The sequence below is a fragment of the Ursus arctos genome, unplaced genomic scaffold, assembly GCF_023065955.2.
Source record: "Ursus arctos isolate Adak ecotype North America unplaced genomic scaffold, UrsArc2.0 scaffold_21, whole genome shotgun sequence".
NCBI classification, from domain to species: domain Eukaryota; kingdom Metazoa; phylum Chordata; class Mammalia; order Carnivora; family Ursidae; genus Ursus; species Ursus arctos.
This window is the reverse complement of record NW_026622886.1, coordinates 7740886-7762783: the sequence shown is the minus strand read 5'-3', so window position 1 is coordinate 7762783 and position 21898 is coordinate 7740886. Positions and strand designations below refer to the sequence as shown.

The 21898-nt window shown below is 53.1% G+C and overlaps 1 protein-coding gene across 5 annotated transcripts in view; it reads right to left on the bottom strand.

The window, feature by feature from the left end:
- Positions 1–21898, bottom strand: part of LARGE1 (LARGE xylosyl- and glucuronyltransferase 1) — a 516017-nt gene that overhangs the window by 13743 nt on the left and 480376 nt on the right. For all 5 annotated transcript variants that reach the window (XM_044384456.3, XM_026499721.4, XM_044384455.3 and 2 more), the window contains one exon: positions 13615–13893. In XM_044384456.3, coding sequence (XP_044240391.1) covers positions 13615–13893 — 279 coding nt within the window. The remainder of the gene's footprint in view (positions 1–13614; positions 13894–21898) is intronic.

The following is a 21898-nucleotide window of genomic DNA, read 5'->3' as shown; positions in this document are numbered from 1 at the left end:
CCGCTGGTATACCAGAGAACACAGCAAATACACGTTGACTTGGAGCCGGCTGACCCTGGGTTCAAATTCTGCCTGCCACTCTCTTATGACCTTGAGCACACTATTCCACTTCTCCTGGTCACAGGTTCCCATCTATAAAATGGAGATGATAACCCTTATCAATCAGGATTGCTGAAGGGTGAAGCAAAACAGTCACTCTAGACCCTGACGCGGTGCCTGACTTAGAGTAACTGATTAACAAATGAGCCCCCCTCGCCTTTCTGGCCCTGCTTACCGGCGGGCCCACTGCCGGAGATGGGTGAGTGTGGAGCAGCCAGGAAAGGCAACAGACTCCTGCAACCAGGGCAGGATTTTGTTGCCAACCTGCTTATCTATGGAAACAGAGTGTATTAGATCAGTCCCCAGCCAGCTCTCTGGATCCTTCTTCATGTCAAAACCAATTCAGGTGTTCCTGGCAGAGTAAGTTCGGCCCCTCCAGTCTGGTGGAGGTGGAGCTGACCGGCGGGTGAGGGGAGAACCAAGCACTGGGCAGCGTCTATCTTCAAGCCCCCCAGGCCTCCTGCACATCTTTCCTCAGCATCTCCCTTCCACTTACTCAAGTGTGCAAATAGTTCACAGCCTGTTTGGCTCCCACCTGGGAAAAGTGGCGAGCAGGGGAGAGAACGTAAATGAGGATTCCTATACCCACCGAGGGGGTGGTGGGGCTGGACTGGAGGCTCGCACGGGCTTGGCGTATGTCAAAGACACAGCACAAAGGGACACTGTGAGGAAGATGGGCTTCCTGGGGATTAGCATGACCGAACCCCAAGACTGATCCTGGCAGTGGGTCATGCGTGCGTGAGCGCACGTACACACACACACACAGACACACGCCCCTCCCTCCATCTCTCCTTTTCCCCCCATCCTCTGCCCTTGAGGTGGGTCTCTGTCACCAAGGAAACAGCCCAGGAGCCAGGCATGAAGAGATTTCGGGAAAGCACCTCAGAGAAGTAAGGAACAATGGCGTGTGGCAGAGGTCTTCTGACTTCAGTGGTGGGGATGAGGGCTCGGGCTGCCCAAGTTCGCCTTCTGGCCGATTACTTGTCCTCTCTTAGGAGGGAGAACGGAGCTGGGTCGGGGGTGGGAGGAATGCCAGGGATGGGGAACTGGGGCAGGAGCTTTCAAGGTTAAGGAAACAGCCAGTGCAAAGGCCCTAACAACAATAGCACAATAAGGGACAGGGAGAGTCCCTAAATGTGGGGCCAGAGAGGCAGTGGGGGAGGGAGAGCTGCAGGTCATATAGGGTGTCAGAGATCACTGAAGATTGAGGGGTGCAAAAGTACACTACCCCTCTCTCCTCCAAAGGTGTCCATGTCCTAATCCCAGAAACCTGGCGATCTAGAACCTTCCATGGCACGTAGGACTTCGCAGATGTGGTTAAGGATGCTGAGATGGGAAGATGATCCCGTGTTGAGTAATCGGAGGGTCCTGATATGAGAGGCAGGAGGGTCAGAGGCAGCAGGGTCAGGGGCAGGAGGGTCAGAGTCAGAAGGGAGATGGGATGGTGGAAGCAGGTGGGGGTGACGTGGCCACGAGTCAAAAAAAATGGATCCCCCTAGAGGGCAGGAAACATTCTCCCCTAGAGCCTCCAGAAAGAACGCAGCCTGTGGACACCTTGATTTCAGCCCCGTGAGCCCCGTTTCCGATCCTGACCTCCAGAGCTGTGAGATAAAACACGCGTGTTGCTTTCAACAGCCACGTTTGTGGTAATTTGTTACAGCAGACACAGGAGACCAACACAGAGGTCTTGGGATTTTACTCAGTGAGATGGGGCGCTGCTGGGGAACTCTGAGCCAAGGAGTGAGATGTGCTGCTCCCTATATTGACAGGCCCTGCTGGCTGCGGTGTTGGTAACGGACCAAAGCGTTGCATGGGTGGAAGCGGGGAGATCAATTAGGGGGCTCCCGAGTTGATACGGCTGAGCTAGCTTGGACCACGATAGTCACAATGAAGGTGAGAAGAACCGGCCTGATTCTAGAGCCAGCAGGATTTCCTTGCCCACTGGGCGTGAGGTGTGAGAGTGGAGGACAGGAGATGACCCCAGGCTCTTGGCTTGCATCCAGAGAAGACTGAAGTTGCCATCAACTGAGACACTGGTGTGGGCTTTCTGGGGCAAGATGAAACTTAGGTTTTGATGTTTTTCTGAGATGCTTGAGAGAACTAGGCTGTGACGATGAGGAGGCCATTGGACATATGAGTTTTGAGGTCAAGAGACACGGCTGGGTGGGGATATTTTGGGGATCTGTGGCAGGTGTATTTAAAGCCATGAGACTGAACATCACTGAGGGAGGGTAGGAGGAGAAGAGAGGTAGCCATCGATGAGCACTACAGGGAGGGACTCATAAGGTCGAAGAACCACCTGGAGAAAAAGACGCACTTCAGTAAGCCATGAGGAAAGAAACGGAGGGGCCATCAGCAGTCGGATGCTGCTGAGAAGACGAGAAGTGGAGGCTGACCGCTGGATTTTGGCAACGTGGCTTCTTCCTTGATCGCTGGCACCTGGAATAGGACCCGAAGCAGCAGCCGAGACCAGCTAGCAGGTGGGTGTGAGGCTACGGCCACTTGAAGAGGCGTCCCCCCTAGTTCCGCAGAAACGAATCAAGTCAACGTAAGAGCAGAGTCGAGTCATTCGTCAGGAACAGGATCCACGTCCCCGTGCTGGCCCCGCGTCCCCCGTCCGGAGTGCACACTGGGGGTCAGACGTGGGGCTGGCTACAGTGCGGGCGGGGGTGCTCGCAGAGGCCAGGCTAACCGGCCAAGAAATGGGACCTTCTGCCTGGCAAATACATACAACCTTGTCACGAGTAACCTGGCTGTAAAAAACGTTCAGTTTCACCTTACGTGATTAGAGGTTGGAAAGAACTGACCCCCACGGTGCAGAGGAGAGGAAATAAGTCAAACTTCCTAACACCCAAGCCCTTAGCAATAAGCTGGGAGCCAGGAGAGGTCATGCTTGCCTGAAAACGGGACTTGAGTTACGTGCCCGTTTCCCTCAAAGGCTTAGCGGACTCCTTCCTCTCCACTTGCATGCATTCGACTCTCTTCAGAATCCCCTGAAACAAATGCTCCCTCTCTCACGGGTGTGCGCTCGGGCGCTGGCAACCCAATCTGGTGGCACCTTCAGGAAAACAAAATGAGAGAAATAATCGACCTGTGATGTAAATAAAAATGAGAAAGCACAGTCGAGTTTAAACAGAAAGAAATGGTTTTGCAACTATCTCCTGTTTCAATCTGTCTGTATTTAGGGTGCTGGGGGGGAGAAGGGGGCAGGGCCGAGACAGGTGCAGGGCCACCGGGGCCGGCAGGCTGGTCGAGGACAGTGGACACCAGGCTTCAGCGCCAGGCAGACACAAGGGAGAAGGGCAGGGGGTGGGATGAACCAGGAACCACGCCCAGCACCACGATGCTCTTCAACTCCGGCCACGTGGCAGCCCCGTGGGATTGAGGCATCCGTGTGGCCAGTCTGATGGTTCAAGAGGAGCCAACTAAAATTATTTCAACACACTTGAGGGCCGCGTCTTGCTCAGGAGAATGCCCGTGTCAAGGGAGGCTGCATAGTAAGCAAGAGAGCATGATCTTTTAGACGACAGACATCCTATCTTTGCTCCACGGCTGCACTAATTGTGGGATCACGGGCAATTTGCTTAACTCTGGGCTTTTGTTTCCTTATCTTGATAGTAAATATTTCACAGACTTGGTTATTAAGAGAACTAAGATAATATACTCATTAATTAATGGATATTTATGGGGCCAGACACAGACACAGAGCACAGAGCTGAATACACAGACGGAACCCCTGTCTGGACCGAGCTCCAAGCGCAGGGAGGGAGGAAGACAGGAGTGTCTTCTCTGCTCTCTGGTGCAGAGTCAGAGAGAGCTTCCCACTACTGTGTTCTAAGAAGCAGGAGTTAGTGGGTCCGCGGAGGGGGTTCTAAATATTTGCAAAGCTCTGGAAATGAGAAAGCATACAGGACTTGGGGGAACTGAATTTCTTAGAAATGCCCGATACATTGTAGGTGGTCGATACACGGTAATACAGAGTGCTTATGTATATTCAGTACCAAGCACCTCGAGCACATTAGAAACTTCTTTAATCTTCTTTACTTCTTTAGTCATGGCCACATGTAACAGAGGCACTAGTATTTCTGGTTTACTGATCAAGTCATGAAAACTCTGAGGTTCAGCAACTTGCCTCATAACCCAGCTGGCAGGTGCAACAACCACCATCTTTATCGTTATCCTCAAGTGAAGGAGGCATCACTGTATTCGTGAGGGCTGCACCAGCTTAGAAATGACTGGGAAAGGTCATTGGTCCTGGGCTCTGAGTCAAGTCTGTTAACGCGGTGACTTTGCAACTGGAGCAAGGAGCCTCTTGGAGTCCACGGGTCAAGGCAGCTGATGGAAGAGCGGTTTGGGACTGGGAAGGAGAGACAGGGCCAGAGGCTACCGCTCGCACACTTATCCCCACGGCAGGTCCGGCCGCACAGCAGCGAGGTGGGGCAGAGGCGAGGCGAGCACACAGAGTCTGCAGAGGTAGAGACGTGCACACTGACCTACTGGCTTTACTGGGCCTCCTACATTGGTGATTTCCTTTCTTCGAACTAGTGGAACCTGCCTTTGACCCCTGGACCTGGCCAAGGGCAGCAGTGTCTCCTCATCGTCAAATGTGGCAGATTTGTCCATGGCTCATCTTCCTCACCTCCTCTGTCCTTTGGTGCAAAGACCACTCCCTCCACCCTTAGCTGGAGAACTCCATCCAGAATTCTGGAGAGCACCTTCCCGGTTGCTATGGCTTGGATCAGGGAACTGCTCCGTGCATCAGTCTTCATGGTGCTGGTTACCATCTGGGTGCCTCTTGTAGCCTCTACCCCTTGGGCAGGGGTGGGGGATCGGATCCTCAAGCTCTGTCCATGCGAACTTCTGCTCCTATACCGGGACTGGCTGAGCTGGTATTTGTGGCAGTGCAATGAGTGGCTGAGGCCAGTGCTGACAAAGGACACAGTGCTGGGAACCAGGGGTGAAGGCACTGGGGCTGCTGTCGCAAAGCCAGGAGAGAAGGAGGCTCATCAGCTCTCGGAGCCCTGGATTGGCAGAGCCCAGTCCGATGTCAGACAGCACGCAGTTTAATCAAACCCGAGCTGTAAAGAGTCCAATGGTTCTTACAAGTTCCCGGGGACTGAGGTGACAGTTATATTAAAAGGGGATGGGGAGGCAGAAAAGCAGCTTGTGCTGGAGGGTGTATCTGCTTCAGAAACCCCAGAACGGTCTCACCCTTTCTTTTAGGGCTTTGTGCCCACCCAGCAGCAAGAGCTTGGCTCCTGGCAACCTCTCCCGTCCCGTCTCCTGGCCTTGATGCGTCCCCTGGATGTTGGGCCGGATCTACTTTGGGATGGTTCTTTCGGGACTGTTCCAAGCACTGGCGATGGTGGGAGGTGGCAGTGGTAACAGCATGCAGATTGCTTGTGTGCACCCGTCGGCTCCGCCAGGCTTGAGGTCAGGGGTGAGCCTTGTTCATGGCTGGGTTTCCAGCTCCAGCACACAGTAGGCAGTCAAAATGTACAGGGAACGAAGGAATCAGTCTGTGGTTGTCATATGGAGAAGAAGATGGGATTGTGAAGACTGTCCTTTGGAAATGACAGTTTCCAAAACAGGGTTGAAATTGTAGTCCTGCCACTTAAGCCATAGGACTTTTGGGCAAATTTACCTTCTGCATTTTCATCTTCCCGCTTGGATAATGGGAACGAAGGCCCTGGGCACTGACTGGGTTGTCATGAAAAAGGGAGTATGTGTCGAGCACCTCGCATGGCCCCCGGTGCACAGAAGACGCTTGTCAAGCGCTCCTTCCTTCCTGTTCCTTCCCGGACTGCTGTGCACACACAATTCTCTTGTGCTGTTCTACAGGAGGACAAGGGCATGGCTGGGGGGATCCCTGCTGGAAGAGAAAGCTGAGGCACACGTCTGAGACTCACCCACCCTTCTCGGATTTCAGCTTCTTCCTGGAACCAGTGTGTGGGCAGGGCGCAAACCGACCCGTGAGCGAGCTGGCAGACGGCGAGGAGCGGCAGGCTAATGTGGCCACCGATGCAACCAACCAGGGGGGGCCAAGGAAAGGCACTCGTGTGCGTGTGTGTGTGCGCACGTGTGTGCCCGTGCATATGTGCACCTAAGCGCGTGTGTGCGTGCGTGTGTGTGCGTCTCAGGGAGACTAGCAGAGGCTCCTGTCTCTGGCTGCCCCCCACGCCCCTTAAACTGCCTAGCTTCAACAGCACTGGACAGCAGCATGGCTTTCCACCGGGATGCCTGGGCATCACCTGAACACCACCCCTGAGGACTCAGCAACCTCCCTCAGGGTGGGGGAAGGCAGGAGCAGAGCGCTTGTTACGGGCCGCTGATAACCTGGAGGCAGGCGCAGGCACAGCCAGTCCTGCCTCCTCGCCGAATGGAGGCAGGTAACAGGGTGTGCTCAGCCCCTATTACAGTTGCCTAGGAAATGAGCTCCGGGCAGACAGGCTTCCAGGAGGTGTGTGTGGACAACAGCAAAGACTTGCAAATGAGGGTGATGAGGCTGCCCACGGAGAGCGTAAGTGTGAAATACACACATAATGGATGAGGTCAGAGTTGGGCAGAATCCTCGGGAGAGCCGGGGGTGGGGGTGGGGGAGTGCCCAGGCCCCAGCAAGATTCAGCTCCTAAAGGGACAGCATTAACATATCCAGAGAGAGAAGCTGTCAGAGCAGTAAGGAAGAAAGAGAAGCTAAAAATGAGCTTGGGGGCAAATTTTAAAAACATGAAACAGCTATTGTTACGGGGCCACACTCTGTGCCAGAGACTCCCTACTCATCACCTCCAGTAACTCTCAACATCCTGATTCACCCCTACTTCGTAATTACCCCACTGGCTCCACGTTTACGAGCGACCAGGGCTACACATCTGGAGCGCTTTCTGCACGCTGGTGCTGTGTTAGGGGCTGACCGTGGGTTACGGAAGGGCGTCAGTGCCCCTGAAGTCAGGAGGGCAGCTCGGGGGCCGGCCGCCCGGATTCAGGTCCTCCCTGGACACTCTCCAGCTTGTGCTCTCGACCAAGTTACACCTTCGTGTGTGTGGCGGGGTAGGAGGATTAATGGGTTGTCTCACGAAGACGCCAAGACAGTTCTCCAATGCATGGAATGAACTTGATAAATGCGACCTGCAGTGATGGTCGTGGCCATGGTGGTGGTGGTGGAGACGGGCCCATCAGGCAACGGGATCAATAAACAGGTTAAGCGTAGATCATCTCAGAGGAGCCCAGGATAAGCGAGTTGTGTGCGTGGCAATGCGGCGCCTGAAAGCAGGCTCCTTAGTCTACACCACCTTGCCTCTAACAGGAGGTGAAATGACAAGACACACGCGAAGTGCTTGGCGCATAGCACGTGCTCAGTAAATGTGAAATGTTATTGAGATAGCAGAACTCAAATGATGAATTTACCCGAAGAAGTGCCACCTAGTAATGGCTCATGGAAGGCGGCCCGTGGGCCGGGCCTCGTGCTATCTCTACCTGGTCTTGCTCAAATTTCAGCACTCATTCCACAAGTATTTACAGAGCAGCTGTGTGTGCCAGGGGACATCTGATGGGGGAGAGTGGTTAGCCATCGCCCTGCGGAGAACAGAATTAAACTGAAGCTTGTCATTCCTGTACACTGTCGGAATATAGTCTCTATGCAGGGTGGCGTGTGTGTCCCCTAGAAAGCAAAGGCGACATTTGCGAAACAGAGCAGATGTTTTAAGCGTCAGGCATGAAGATTCTGCAGGATTAGTAAAAGAGGTGGGAAGCCTGCCCAGTCTCATGGATAGGGAATGTTCCAGCTGAGGGGAGCTGTCTCTACCCTCCACCTTCGATTCCTCTGCCATTCTGGAACATTCTTTGAAAATGCCAAGATATATCATGCCTTTACACCTGTTAGCCCTTCAAGCGCATCACCAACTCTCTGTGTCTTTTCAAGGCCATCCCTGTCCACCCACACTGGACCATCTGCCTGTGAGTCTGAGCCCCTGTATCTTTTCTCTCTGTTTCTGTATTGATAACAAGAACGGCAGCAATAACTACAGTTGAGAGTGGCCCCCAGGAGGGCAGGCACCTGCCGGCCTGTCCCACTCACCGCGATAGCCCCCGCAGCCATGCAATGTCATGGAATGAGACATGACTCACGGCATTGTGCCTGGTGCTGTCCAAATACTATTACACTTCATTTTCCCAGGACCTTCAGAGGGAAGCAGTAATACAAATCCCATTTCACAAATGAAAAAAAAGTACAGGGAGTTAAGGACTTTTCCGAAGGTCAACAAAATGCTGAGTAAGGAGTACTCAGCATTGAAAGGCAGGTCTGAATGGCTCCAGGGAAGGCCCCGTCACAAAGCAGCACACTGCCGGGCACGTAACAGGTGCTCACTATGTATTTTTTGAATCAATAAATGTGAGTCTACAGCTTCTCATTTGATATTTATACTGTGGTTATTTGGAGTCACCTGGCTATACTGAAGTTGGCAGTTTGCCAATGGGAGAGGTGGGGGTGGGGGCCTGGCGAAGAAATGCACTTCTAAGTGCTGTGAGCAGTACACAAAATTAACCCCTGTTGAGTCCCTACTATCCCCTTGCAGGAGGCTGTCATTAGCCCCTTTATTACCTGAGAAAACAGAGGACCGGGGAGACTAAGTAAGCCGCCCCGAGTCACACGCTTGGAAAGCGCGCCAGCCCCGCCGAATCCCACCTGACGTGTCTGAAACTGAGTGAAAGCCGCACATCCACGAGCTCGTCCTTTAGGATAAACTGGCGAAGGGGTGGGAGAGGGATTTTACTGAAACTCTGCAGCTGTGTCCACGCGAATAACTGATTTCATTACTTTCCAATTGATCCGTTTGTTTTTGCTGTAATATTAGCTGGTTGCCAAGCAACCGCTTTGGGAACTCTGATGCTGAACCATTTGGGGAAAGCAAGTCCGCCCCCCCCCCCAAATGGGTGATATGATTGGGGGGGGGTCCAGTGAGAGGGCGGCCCATCAGCCTGCTCTGGTGTTCTGGCCCCTTCCAGAAGCGAGCAGGCTGTCCCAGAGGGAGGTCCGCTTGCCTCGTCTGTCGCTAATATTTAACCTGGCTGAGGCCTCAGTTTGGCCGCCTGCGGTAACGGTTACCTCACAAGTGCGGAACCACAGATGCAATTTTTACAAAGCAGCGAGCAGGTGGCTGGCACAGGGTGCAATACATTGTAACTACCAGCATTTATAATAGTAACATTTCAACAGAGCTTGGGCAGAGCAATTTTGTTGGGCACCTTTGCTGAAGAAGTTAGTCTCAGGCCTTGTTGGGGTCCGCGACTCTCATGGCCAACAGCACCCGTAACCTCATCCCAAATATAATACTGGTCACGAAGCACATCCAGGTTTAGCGTCTGGATCAGAAACACACTCATCCCACTCACCGGAAGAAAATTTTCCATAAGCCAATGGCAAGCCAATATGGTTATCTTCACATGAAAGAACAGTGCATGCTTCTTTGGGGCTTGTGATAGGATCCTATTCCTTACCTGTTCTCAAAATTCTGGTGCCTAGGAATTATCTAGGTCAGAGGTCACAAACTGGTGGCATAGGATGGGGGCGGGAGGCTCTATTCAGCCCAAAGACATATTTGGTCTGGGACTCCACAGTGGTGTTTTTTTTTTTTAAATTAGTAGTCAACATTAAAAATCAAAACACAAAAATCTCAGTATCCAGCTCCTCCTGAAAAACATGAAGACTGGAGCACCTGGATGGCTCAGTCAGTTAAGCATCCTTACTGACTTCAGCTGCTGCATCTCTCACTGGTCCGTCTACCTGTCCCCCTGCTGCCTCTGATCCCTGCACCAGGCCCTCCGCGCCTCTCGCCTAGACTAACACAAGAGTCCCCTCACTTGTCCCCCTTGCTCTGGCTCTGCCGATTCTGACCCTTTGCAAAGCAACTAGAATGATCTTCCCGAAATGAACTTCTAATGTGCCCCTCCTCCCAGTGATCTTCCACTGCTCTCCTCCCTCCTCCGCATATGTTACACGAAGTCCTGCGGGACCCACCCCAGCTTCCATTTCTGGCCACATCGTCTCTTGCTGCTTTCCCCGTCAAAGCTCCGGCCACCTTGCACCTCTGGAATGGACAGCTCCTTCTGCCTGGAACATCGCCGCCTCCACCGGCAGACTCTAACTCAGCCTCCTTCTGGATCTATTTTCTTCAGGACATCCTTTCCTCCCACCCCCAGACTAGGTGAATCCCACTGGGAGGGGACACCCCCATCACAGAACGAAAGCATCTTTAGTTAACTGTCATTCTGGCTGGTCTGAAAGCGCTGGGATTTGCAGGTCCTGTCTCTGGTTCACAGATACGGCGGTACGAGCAGCAGGTGCCTTATAAACGCTGACCCACTAAATGAATGAAAAGACGAGTGGATGCTAAGGATGGAGCAGAAGAAGAATCAGGAAAGTCACAATGTCTTTTCATGCTAGACAGGCAAGTCAGGGCTTCTCTGGTCTCAGTGTCCACATGTGTACTTAACAGTATGGAGCTTCCTCAGAAAGTTAAAAATAGAGCGACCATACGATCCAGCAATTGCGCTACTGGGTATTTACCTCCCAAATACAAAAACACTAATGCGAAGGGACACACGCACCCCGATGTTTATAGCAGCATTACTTACAAAAGCCGAGTTATGGAAGCAGCCCAAGTGCCCATCAAAAGATCAACAGACGAAGCAGCTGTGGTATATACACACGATGGAATATTGCTCAGCCATAAAAGGAATGAAATCTTGTCATTTGCAATGACATGGATGGAGCTAGACAGTATCATGCTAAGCAAAGCCAGTCAGTGAAAGCAAACACTGTATGATTTCACTCATATATGGAACTGAAAAAACCAAACAAAGGAGCAAAGTCAAAAAATTACATATATATAGAGAGAGCAAGAAACAGACTGAACAATAGAGAACAGACTGCTGGTTACCAGAGGGGATGCGGGGCGTGGGGAGGGGAAATGGATGGCTGAAACAGGTGACAGGGATTAAGGGGTGCACCTGTTGTGATGAGCACCAGGTGATGTGCGGAGGCGCTGAATCACTACACCATACACCTGGACTAATATTACACTGTATGTTAACTGTACGGGAATTACACCGAAAACTTTAATAATAAAAAGAGGACTGGACAAGATCATTTCTTCTCACTCAGGGGAGGGTCTCTGGACTTCCATCGGCCGTGAAGAGAGCAGCAGCGTTTTACCAGCAATGTGCAATACTGCAAAACCCCTGAGGGGAACCACGCACCTTCCCGTAACAAGGGGACAAAGGCCAACCAAGCCTCCGGTGACTCTGCGTTAAGAACATGTTAATTAGCAGGCAACGCTGGTTATCTCCTATTGAGTAAGGTCTTGGTTAGAGATTAATAGCATCTTTGATCAATAAAACATAAGAAGAGAACACAGAAACAGTCTGTTCCGTGTGCTGTTTTTTAAAACATGAGACCCATGAGGTAAAATAATAAGAGCGCTTGCAGTGGGGAGCAGACCACAGATTCTTAAGAGAGGGCCAGTTCACTCCAGCTCCTTGGAATGAAGGCCCCTTAGGCGCTCCTGCAGGACAGCCCCTCAGCGGCGAGGACGTGGCCGCACTCTAATCCTCCAGCCTCTCTTTTCTTGGTGGAGGGCGGCCCCCAACATCTGCTCCTTTGGGAGCCTTCCTCCTCCCGTTCTCCCCCCCCCCCCCCAACCCGGACTCCCCAGCCCCTGATGCTGCAGGGGCTTCAGAAGCGCCAGGAATCAGGCGCTGAAAGCGCGCTCTGGCCACACGGGGGCGCCCTCACCCCACACAATGAGACTCCAAGGCCCAGCTGCAGCTGGAGCTGGAGGGACAGATCGTGCCAGAGTCCTGCGCCAGCCTCAGGAGTTGGGGCAGCACAGCCCATGCTCTTTGGGAAGACACTGCCCATCCTCCCTGACGGAGGGTCATGCCGCCCCAGCGTCGCGGACAGAGAGAGGCTGGAAGGGGCTCCTCCCGATCACGGGGGAGGGACTGAAGTTAGGAAATCCCAAGATAAACCCGGAGAGAAGCCCGTTGCAGAAAAGTGGACAGAGAATGCTCGCATCCTGCCTTCCCTTGCTCCGAAGAGCAGGGCGGGGATGCAGCTTCTACGGCCCGTGCTCTGGCTTCAGACCAAAGGTTTCAAGTCTTTGGGAGGGGGGAGGCTCTTTTAAGAATGAGAGCAACAGAGGCAGTAAGAGAAAGAAAGACTGAGAGACCCACAGACACACACGCACACACAGAGCGAGGGAGGGCCAGGGAGCAGGAGAGAAAGAATTCTATCGCCTGCCCTGCTGGGGACAGTCAGTAACCCCAGAGCAGCCAGGCAAGTGTGAAGCTGGTCGCTTGCCCCCCTGGAGTCTAACAGACACTGGTGCCAATCCTGGAGCAACGCCATGTGGAGGGGAGCAGGGACTCGGCTTCTCCAAGCCTTGGGGTTGCCCACAGTAAAAGGGGGGAACCCTGCCGGCCTTTTGGGCTTGAGGTGTGGATCCAGCAGGATAACTATTAAGTGCAAACCGCCTCTCCAGGTACCTTGACCCAGGGAAGCATCACCTGGCAGCAGAGAGAATTCATGCTGACAAAAGCCAGCAATAATGATTTAAAAAAAGTTTGACTATTTACATCTTGATTTATGCCTTGTGACTTCAGTTTGCCCACACGGGGACTTCGGGCTGTAGGAATTCAGCAGTCCCTTTGAGTTCAGATTGGGGGCTTTTGCATAACAAATGCCACTCCCCGCACAGCCATCCAGCCTTCCAGGAGCTGAGGGCCTTCTCCAGCCCCTGGACGCCTGCCCCACCACGTAGGCAGAGCTGGAACGGGTCCCCGGAGAGTCACAGAGGCGGCCAAGACGGCAACTCAGCCCACAGCTCTGCAGTCGGGCAGACTGACCCCAGGCCCCACTCGAGTAGGTGTGTAACCCTGGGCTTACAGCTCCCGATCTCAGCCCCTCACACTCCCATCTGGGCAATAAAGATAATCACAGTCGTCGCCCGGGGACTGCGGTGGGTGGGAATGAACTTGTACTTGTCAGGCCCTCGGAACAGTGCCTGGCACTCAGTGGGCACTTCAATAAATGCTAGCCCTTGCCGTCACTTTGCTTTGTTTTACAGAATAGGCAGTGAACTTTCCAGAATGGTTAGATGAAGGTCATCTGATCTGAAACTGGAAGAGGGATGACGGGTTTTTCTAGCAGCCAGAGAGAGAGCATTAGCCCGGGAGCGGAAGAGACGGTTCTGAAACCACACGCTGCTTCTAACATTTCGGTATGCAAAGTGGGGTTCCGGCCTGCTCATCAGGAAAACGAGGACACTGGATTGCCTAAATGGCCCTGGCGGAGCGGGAAGTGCAGAGCGGGAAGTGCCCTACCTCTGGGCAGACGTGGGCAGGTCCCGTCCCGTCGGGTCTCCCCCACCTTGAAGAGAGGAGAACTGGACGGGAGGATGATCCCAGGGAGCATTCTAGTTTCCATGCCGCCCGACCCAGCATCCCCCGGGGCCTCACCTGAGGTACTCATAGAGCCCGTACATGGGCAGGAAGTCGATGTCAGACAGGAACATGTAGGGCGTGCCCACGTGCTTCATGGCCACGTTACGCAGCAGGTTCACAGGGTAGAACTGGCCCTCCTTGTACACGATGTGGTAGGCCACGTTGTGGCGGCTCATGAGCACCTCGGAGCCCTGCGCGTAGCGGAGGAACTGCTGGGCCTCGGCGTCGGACAGGTAGAGGGCCAGGCTGATGGGTCCCTCCCAGTGCTTGCAGATGGCCTCGAGCATCTGGAGCCTGGAGGAGACAGGAAAGCTGAGCCAGCCGTGGGGACCTGGGGGACCTGGGCCACGCACCATGCAGCCAGCCTCCGGGGGGCGGACGCCACCTCCACAGACACCTGGTCAGCCCGCTCCAAATCCACGTCCCTGCTCTACCATTCGTCACTGTGCGACGGGCGCCAATCCCCAAAGCTCAGTGCCTTTATCTCGAAAACCAGCATAAACACACTTACCTGGCTGGTTCTTGTCTTTATCTGCTTCCAAACGTAGGTAGGAAACTGACCGAGTCACAACCCACTATAAACCTTCTCTTCTCAGACTCCTCTTTTCATGGGGGGCGGGGATGATTACATTAAATGATGTAAAATTCCCTTTCCAGCTTACAACTCCTGTGCCTCTCCTTCTCCCTCCGCAAAGATGTCCAGCATCCAGAAGCTGCACTGCTCTGTTAAAGCAGTGACCAGCCGTAGAACACTGAACCAAACACCTAACTGAGGCCTCAAGTTACCAGGAGCATTAAAACACGAGCGATGGTAACTACGATCACCAGTTAACTACGCACCAGCCCCTTTCCAGAGCTCCCCGAACAACCCTGTGCACGGCTCTCCTTTCCCTCCTTTCCCTGATGGAGAAACGGGGGATCCAGATGTCCGGTCAGCTTCGATCCTTGGACTTGGACCAGACCTGTACAGATGGGTACCGGGACAGGGCCTTGGAGAGAACAAACACACGCTGGGCATTTGGCAAGGGAACCGAAGAACACGTGAACGCTAGGGACAAAAGTGTGCCTGGCGTGATGCTATCTTCTTTTGTCAGAGCCCTTTCTGCCCCAGGGTCCTGGCCAATTTTGTGAGGCTACAGGACAGGCACCGTGCCAAGGGTTATGGGGGTGGGGGGGAGAAGAAAGCCCAGAGGAAAAAACCAAAAGATGCTTCCAATGGAGAGGATTCTACAAAAATGCTTGGAAGAGAAATCTACAAAGATTTTTTCCCCCAAAGGCATTAGAAGTGCCTGGCAGATCGGATCCATGGTTAAGAAGCAGCAAAAACCTATTTCAATGTTTTCCCTGCCCAGCAAGAAGTACATAATCAGCAGTCTCCTGGTAGGAATGCCCACTTTATTCGGACAATTACCAGGAAATAGATTCCATGCATTTCCCTGCTTCTAAACAAAGGAAAATGGGCATACCTATCTTATGTCACTGGCTTTCTTGATGGACTTTGAGAATTTCCTCTCGGTAATTCTGTGAATTGCTGCTGCCAGGAGTTGCTTCCTGCTTCATGATGGAGGACGAAGATATTCATCAGGATAAAACGCCCTCCACTTCTCATACTTTATAATACTTACTAATCAGATTGACCGGAGCCAGTTTTCTAAGAGGCTCTGCCTTCTCCACAATGCCTACTTCCCCGGGAACCTGCCTGCGGCTTCTGCCACAGGCCCGGGTCCCTGCTGGGCTCAGAGAATCTGGGGTTTTGAGTGATCCCCCCTGCACCTCGCTCTCACTGTCTGCGGAACGGAGGGGGCTGTGCATTCAGAAGGGACGGCTGTTCGTATGCATCCTTGGAGATCTGGGGAGTGAAGGGCAAGAATGATTTCTAACCTGTGGATAGAAGAGCTCCCATGTACAAGGCACATGGGTCTGGGGGGAGGAGAGGCCAGCTCCCGAGGGGGCACCCGGGGGAGAGAGAGGCCAGCTCCCGAGGCGGAGCTCCCCCACCCCCCCGCCACTGCCTGGGAGTTTGTGTGTCTGAGTTTTCTGAGCGGGGAGCAAGAAAGGGAAGCAAGGGAAGCAAGTCCTTCTTCTGAGCTCTGCCAAGGGTGTAACGTGAGAACCGAGACACAAGATACTTGGGTTCTCAGGTGCTGCTGACGTGGCAAACATCACGTCTGCATGGGCTTTACCGGAAACGGTGCCAGATGTTCCGTGGAACCCCTGCGAACGAAGAGGAAGGATGACCCAGCCACTCCTGCCTGTCTGCCACCAGCCCAAGCTTTCCGACCTCTCTTCCCTCAAAACCGAGCTTCCTGCCAGGACCTGAACAACAGCGACAGCCTGAGGTTTATCGTAATGATGACAACCTATGAAATGTGATGGCGATACAATGAATCTCTACCTTTCTCTGCTGTTTCGAGCGCGCTGGCTGCATTGCCAGTGTTACTGCTTTTAACGTGCACCCTGACTCCGTGAAGTTGAGCTTCCCAGCACTCTGTTACAGGGAAGGAAGCTCGAGGAGGTGAAGTGACTTCTTTCAAGTCACATAGCTGCACAGTGGAGGAGCTGGATTGACACCCTGATCTTGTCTGACCCCAGCGCCCAGAACCCAGACCGGTACTCCGTGTGGACTGCGGGGCCGGCTGGGGTAAATGTCCCCAACGATCTTCTCTCCTCTGCCCGTTTCCCCAGACACAAATGTGTTCTTCCCTTGGGGTCACTTCTGTGCATTCCTCCCTCCTCCTCCTCGGTCTCTCTGGGGGTCTGCCTCAAAGACCTGCTGTTCTCTTGACCCTTTGCCTGGTTGTGTCTCCCCACACCTGCACCCTAAGGTCGTCCTGTGCAGCTCATGTCCACACGACTTCTGTGCCGAGTTGCTCTTTGGTCTCTAACACTGGATGATAAAGTATGTGGTACAGCAAGCACTGGGGACAAGAGAGAGTGTTTCAAGAGACAAAGGTTAATTCCAAACTACAGAATTTTCAGTTTGGAAAGAACCGTAGAGGTTTTCTCGGTCTGACGATGCCATCTTGATGACGAAATCAAAGCTCAGCCTCGAAGCGAGGCACAGCTTGCTGAAGAGCACTGGGTGAGGGAGCGCTAGAACCCACGGTCCTGACTCTGGGTCCCAGGCTCTTCTCCGCGTCCCCGGAGGACCCACTATCACCTCACGCTGCCAAGAGGAGGGCAAAGGCTCAAGAAAGGCCAGAGAGATGTCGGGAAGGTCTGGATAGAGGCCAGGGCTACCCCAGGGAGTCCTGCTGAGACAGGAAGCCTCGTGCGCTGTCTAGGGACAAAGGAGCCTGCAGGGAGGCAGCCAAGTCAGACACTACAAGACAGGGTTGGAAGGAATTCTAGAAGACCAGCCGGCTTCTGCGGGAATGGGGAGCTCCCTCCCTACAAGGCAGGTTGCACAGTATGGATGTGCAACGGTGGACTCTGGGGTCACACAGAATTGGGTTTGGACTCTGAGCTGTGTCAGTGATGAGCAAGAGATGACGGTTCTTTGGGCTTCCATTTCTACACGTGCTTAGCGCGGATCACAAAATGGCTACAAATCATTCCCCTCTCTCAATCCACAGCCTCTGGTGATACTCCCCACGCTGATTCTGGGATGGCCACGTGACTGGCTTCACACAGGACACGGCAGAGGCGTTCAACAGTGCTCCTGTGGGTGGGGGGCTTGCCCCTACCGACAAGTCTCCTGACGATGCTTCTCTGAAGTGCGCCGCACAACGTGTGACCCGCAGCAGGTACTCAGGATACGGCAGCTGCGAGGTCCTCCTTCGGTTCTACTTCTGCCGTTCGAACAAGCACCCGCCCAGCAGATTTACCCGCCCAGCAGATTTTTATTACGTCTCTACAGCGTGCAGGTGTACGTGCTGGGCCCCGGGGCGAACGAGAAAGACAAGATCCCTAAGCTTCAGGAGCATCTTTCTGGTGGAGGGAGAAGACACAGAACCAACCAAGACAGACTCCGAGGGAGCAAAGGGCTAAAGAGGCGAGCGGAACAGGAAACGGGATGGAGTAACCCTGAGGGCTGGCCTGCCACGGATGTGAACTTGAGACTTGGGTAAGGAGAAGGACCCCAGCCCTAAGGAAGTCTGGGCAAGAAGCCTCCCCAGGCGAGGGAGCGGCCCTTGGGGGTAACTGAGTGTAGCCTGTTCAAGCAGGAAGAGAGGGCAGATGGGTGAGTGAGGGGCAGAAGGACAGGAGATGCTGGGGAGCGGGCAGGTGCCAGGTCACACGGGGCCGGGAAGGCCACGGCGGCAGCTGCAGTACTGTTCTAAACGCAACGAGAAATCATCTGATATACAGACGGTCCCCAGCTCATGATGGGTTGATTTAACAATTTTTCAACTTTACGATGGTGCGAAAGTCATATGCATTCAGTAGACACTGTGCTTTGAGTTTTGAATTTGCATTTTCTCCCCCAGGCTATCCATATGCAGGAGGGCCGCTGTCTCATGATGCTGGGCAGGGGCCGTCGCGACTCCCGGTCATCCCTGTGATCACGGGGGTCAACAACTGATATGCAGACAATTACTCTGCACCCAGACAGCCCTTCCGTTTCTCACTCTCTGTACGGTATTCCATAAATTGCACGAGACTGTCAACATTTTATTATAAAATAGGCTTTGTGCTAGGATGATTTTGCCCGGCTGTAGGGCACTGTAAGTGTTCTGAGCACGTTCAAGGTTGGCGAGGCTAAGCGAGGCTGCTTGGTTGGTTAGGTATATTAAATGTATTTTCGACTTACGATATTTTCAGCTTATGATGGGTTTATTGGGCTATAACCCCATCCACCATAAGTCAAGGAAGCTCTGTATATTTTTAGAAGATCACTCTGGCTGTTACATGGAGAAGGGAGTTACCTCTCACTCTCTAGAATGGTGCTTTTCAAACTGAAGCGTGCTCAAGGGCGCCACAACCCAGATTCCCGAGCCCCGCTCTAGAGGTTCCCGTTGGCTAGGTCTGGGTGGCACCGAGAATTTGTATTTCTAACAAGCTTCTGGGTGATCTAAAGCACGGGCCCCTTTACCTCACCTGCCGTTCTCTTTCCTCCACACGCAGGAAACAGAGAAGACCCATCAGCCACGTGAGTCCCCGGAGCTGCACTTAGTACTTCGGTAACTTTGTCAAAGGAACCCAGAAGAGCAAGCCTCTCCTGGCCAGGTGGCAAGGCTGCTGTGACTGGGAGCCCTCCTGGCCGGCCCCCTCCGTCCCTACGGGTCGTTCTCACCTGCTGCTGGGATGGAGGACAGTCTCGCGCTGCCCGGAGAGGAGCTGGCTGCAAGCTGTAGCCGGCGACGTTCATTCTTTCTGAACAGAATTCTAGAGGGAGCTGGGCATGGGAGCCCGCATGCTGGCGCCCCTAATTCATTGTGGCACTCACGTAGGGCCTACTTCTGACTCAAAGGTTTACAAACACACCCGAAATGTTTCTTCAATTAAAAATCAATCCAACAGGCACCAGTCAGCCTGCTGCATCATAACTGGATGTGTAGAACGGAGCGGAAGGAGAATTCCTACCGTCTCCATCGGCTCGTGGTACTGCTCTGTTTTTATCATGTCCCGCTAAGCCGCTCTCGTTAGGCTGTGGAAGTCCTTGGGCTCTCTGGGGTCTTGTCAGGATGGCAATACTTGTCACAACGTGTCAGGGGGGATCGTGTGCCTGCCACACCAAGGGACGCGTACGCTTTGAAGGGAAGGCCTCTGCGGTTAGCGTCTGCAGGTGATGGGAGAGGGGCCGGGCTTTTCTTTTAAGCGGGCTGGGAGGGAAGGTCCTGCCGGGGTCCTGCAGCCCCGGCCGCCCGGGATGCTGCTTCTAGCTGGCACTAGAAGGAGGGGCTCTGTTTTGCCTGTATCCTTTTACTGATGGCAACTGTATACAGAAGGATGGATTTGGGATGTTAATAATTTAAAAACCTTTCTAATTGCCTGTACATTCCAGATGGTGAATTCCATAGCTAGCACAGACGTAAAAAACGCTACGGGAAGGGAAACGGGTATTTGTTGTAGACCTACTACTCGCTGGGCACATCAGAGCCCCTTATTTTATAAAACCCAGACGCCAATCTGTGACCTTGACAGTATCGTTGCCACTTCACAGATAAGTCGGATGAGGCTCAAAAAGCCTGAGTAATTTGCCCAAATTCACACAGCTAGTACTGGTAAAGCTGGACTTTGAACCCAGATGTTTCTCTTTTTGTTTTCCTACTTCACCTCTCCTAAATACGGACCATGCGCAGAGGCTGTGGTCAGGGATCTCAGATCTGTAAATATTCACTGAATGCAAATACATGCCAGGGGCTTTCACAGTCTCTCATTTAATCCTAATCAGGACCCGAGGAGGCGAGTATTTTTTAACTCTCTTTATAGAAGGAGAAAGATAACCGAAGGTGTTAGTGACTTGCCCGAGATCTCTAGCAGAGGAGCAAAGGAGCCAGCAGGATTGGAACCCAGAGCCCTTCGTCTGAGTCTGGTGGCCTTTTGTGCGGTACCACAAATATGAAGATTTTAGCCAATGGGGCTATCAAATGATGGGGAGCCTCTGACTGTATCTTGGGGCCAAGTCCTGGCTATGCACGGTCTCATCTGGTCATGACAACAACCTTGCAGGGGAGCTACTGTCATTGTCATTCCCAGATTACAGATGAGGAAACCAAGGCTTGGAGAGCTGATTTGTCCAAGGGTCAAAGCCAAGAAGTGGCAAAGTCACCAAGACCCCACAATGCCTGACTCCAGGGACCAAATTATTCAAGGTCAGGGCACTTGATTCTGCTTAGAAAGTATGTCTGATTTGTCTCTTTCATTTTCTCCTGAGTTTGGCGGTACCCACTGGCTACTCATCTTGATTCAGCATATTTTGTTGATAAATGGACCGTATGAATAGGAGGCATGAACAGGACCAAGGAAAACCAGGGATGCTCTAAGAAGTGAGAACCTGGGATTATCTGGAACTCACTCACCTGGGCAGATTACAGTCTCTGAGCTTCAGGTAACCCATCTGAGGGGCCTGAGTGGCATTTGTGTTGCCCGGAGAACAGAAGACTAATCTCAACCATCATTTAGCATGAATCTCAAGGATTGGATTTTATTTTCATTTGTAATGGCATAGGGGAGAAGGGAAGAGAAATGGGAAGAGAGGTCTGTTACGGCCAGGTCATTCGCTCAAGTGCTGAGCCCCCAAACCGAAGGCTGGGTGAGAAGCCAAAGGGACACAGCAGTTTAGGGGTGACTCCGGGGCTCTGGTCTAGCTCAGTTCCTTATGGAGCCTCACTGATGAGTATGAGCCAGCGGGGGGCCACCTGCCCTGGTTTCCCCAATGCCCTCTGTGATCCTATCTGCTCCCCTCTTCCTTACCCACGCCTTAAGCTCTAACCACACTAGAGCCTGTGTGTTCCCAGCGGGCCTGGGGGCCTCTCTGGTCCCTGAATATGCTGCATGCTCCCCTTCTCTCCCTGTGTGCTTTCTACCAGCCGTCTACTCGGCCTCCAACTCAATGCAGGCAACATCTCCCCTCCAATCCACTTCCTGTCTCTTCCTTTCTGTGCCCCTCAGCCGCGCTGGGGGCTCCTCCCACAGCACCTCTCTAGAGTAAGCACCTACTACCTGTCTGTGGCAGGCTGAATCCTAAGCTGGCCCCACAACTCCTGCCCCGTGGCATACACACCTGCACAACTCCCTCCCTTGAATGTGAGCCGAATCGGGGAATGGGATAGAATGCCACTCCTATGGGTTACGTGATGGAAGAGACCAGAGAGAGTCTCCTGCTGGGTTTGAAGAAGTAAGCCGCCAGGCTGTCAGAGGACCACATGGCTAAGACCTAAGGGTGGCCTCCTGTTGCTCAGAAGGACCCCAGGCAACAGCCAGCAAGGAAACGGGGACCTTGGTCCTAAAACTGAATTCTGCCAAAAGCTATATGAGCTTAGCGGTGGACCCTGACTCCCATGAGATCACAGCCCCAGCCAACACCTTGATGGTAGTCCTGGGAGCTGAGCAGAGGACCCTGCTAGCACCCATCCAGACTCCTGAACCCCCAAACTGCAAGATACTAGATGTTATTTAAACTGCTGGTGATTGGTTCTACAACAGTAGATAACTAATACACTGAGTCGTGAAGATGCTATATACTCCTTGAAGGCAAAAACAGGGTCTTCTTATAAATACCCCGGCTTCACAAGAGCCTGGCACACCAGTCATAGACGCTTACACGATATTTGCCGAGTGGTCACACACATGTTGGAGATTCGGAACCCAAGGCCACAGGAGGGGAAAGACTTTGCTTGAGGTCACACCGCAG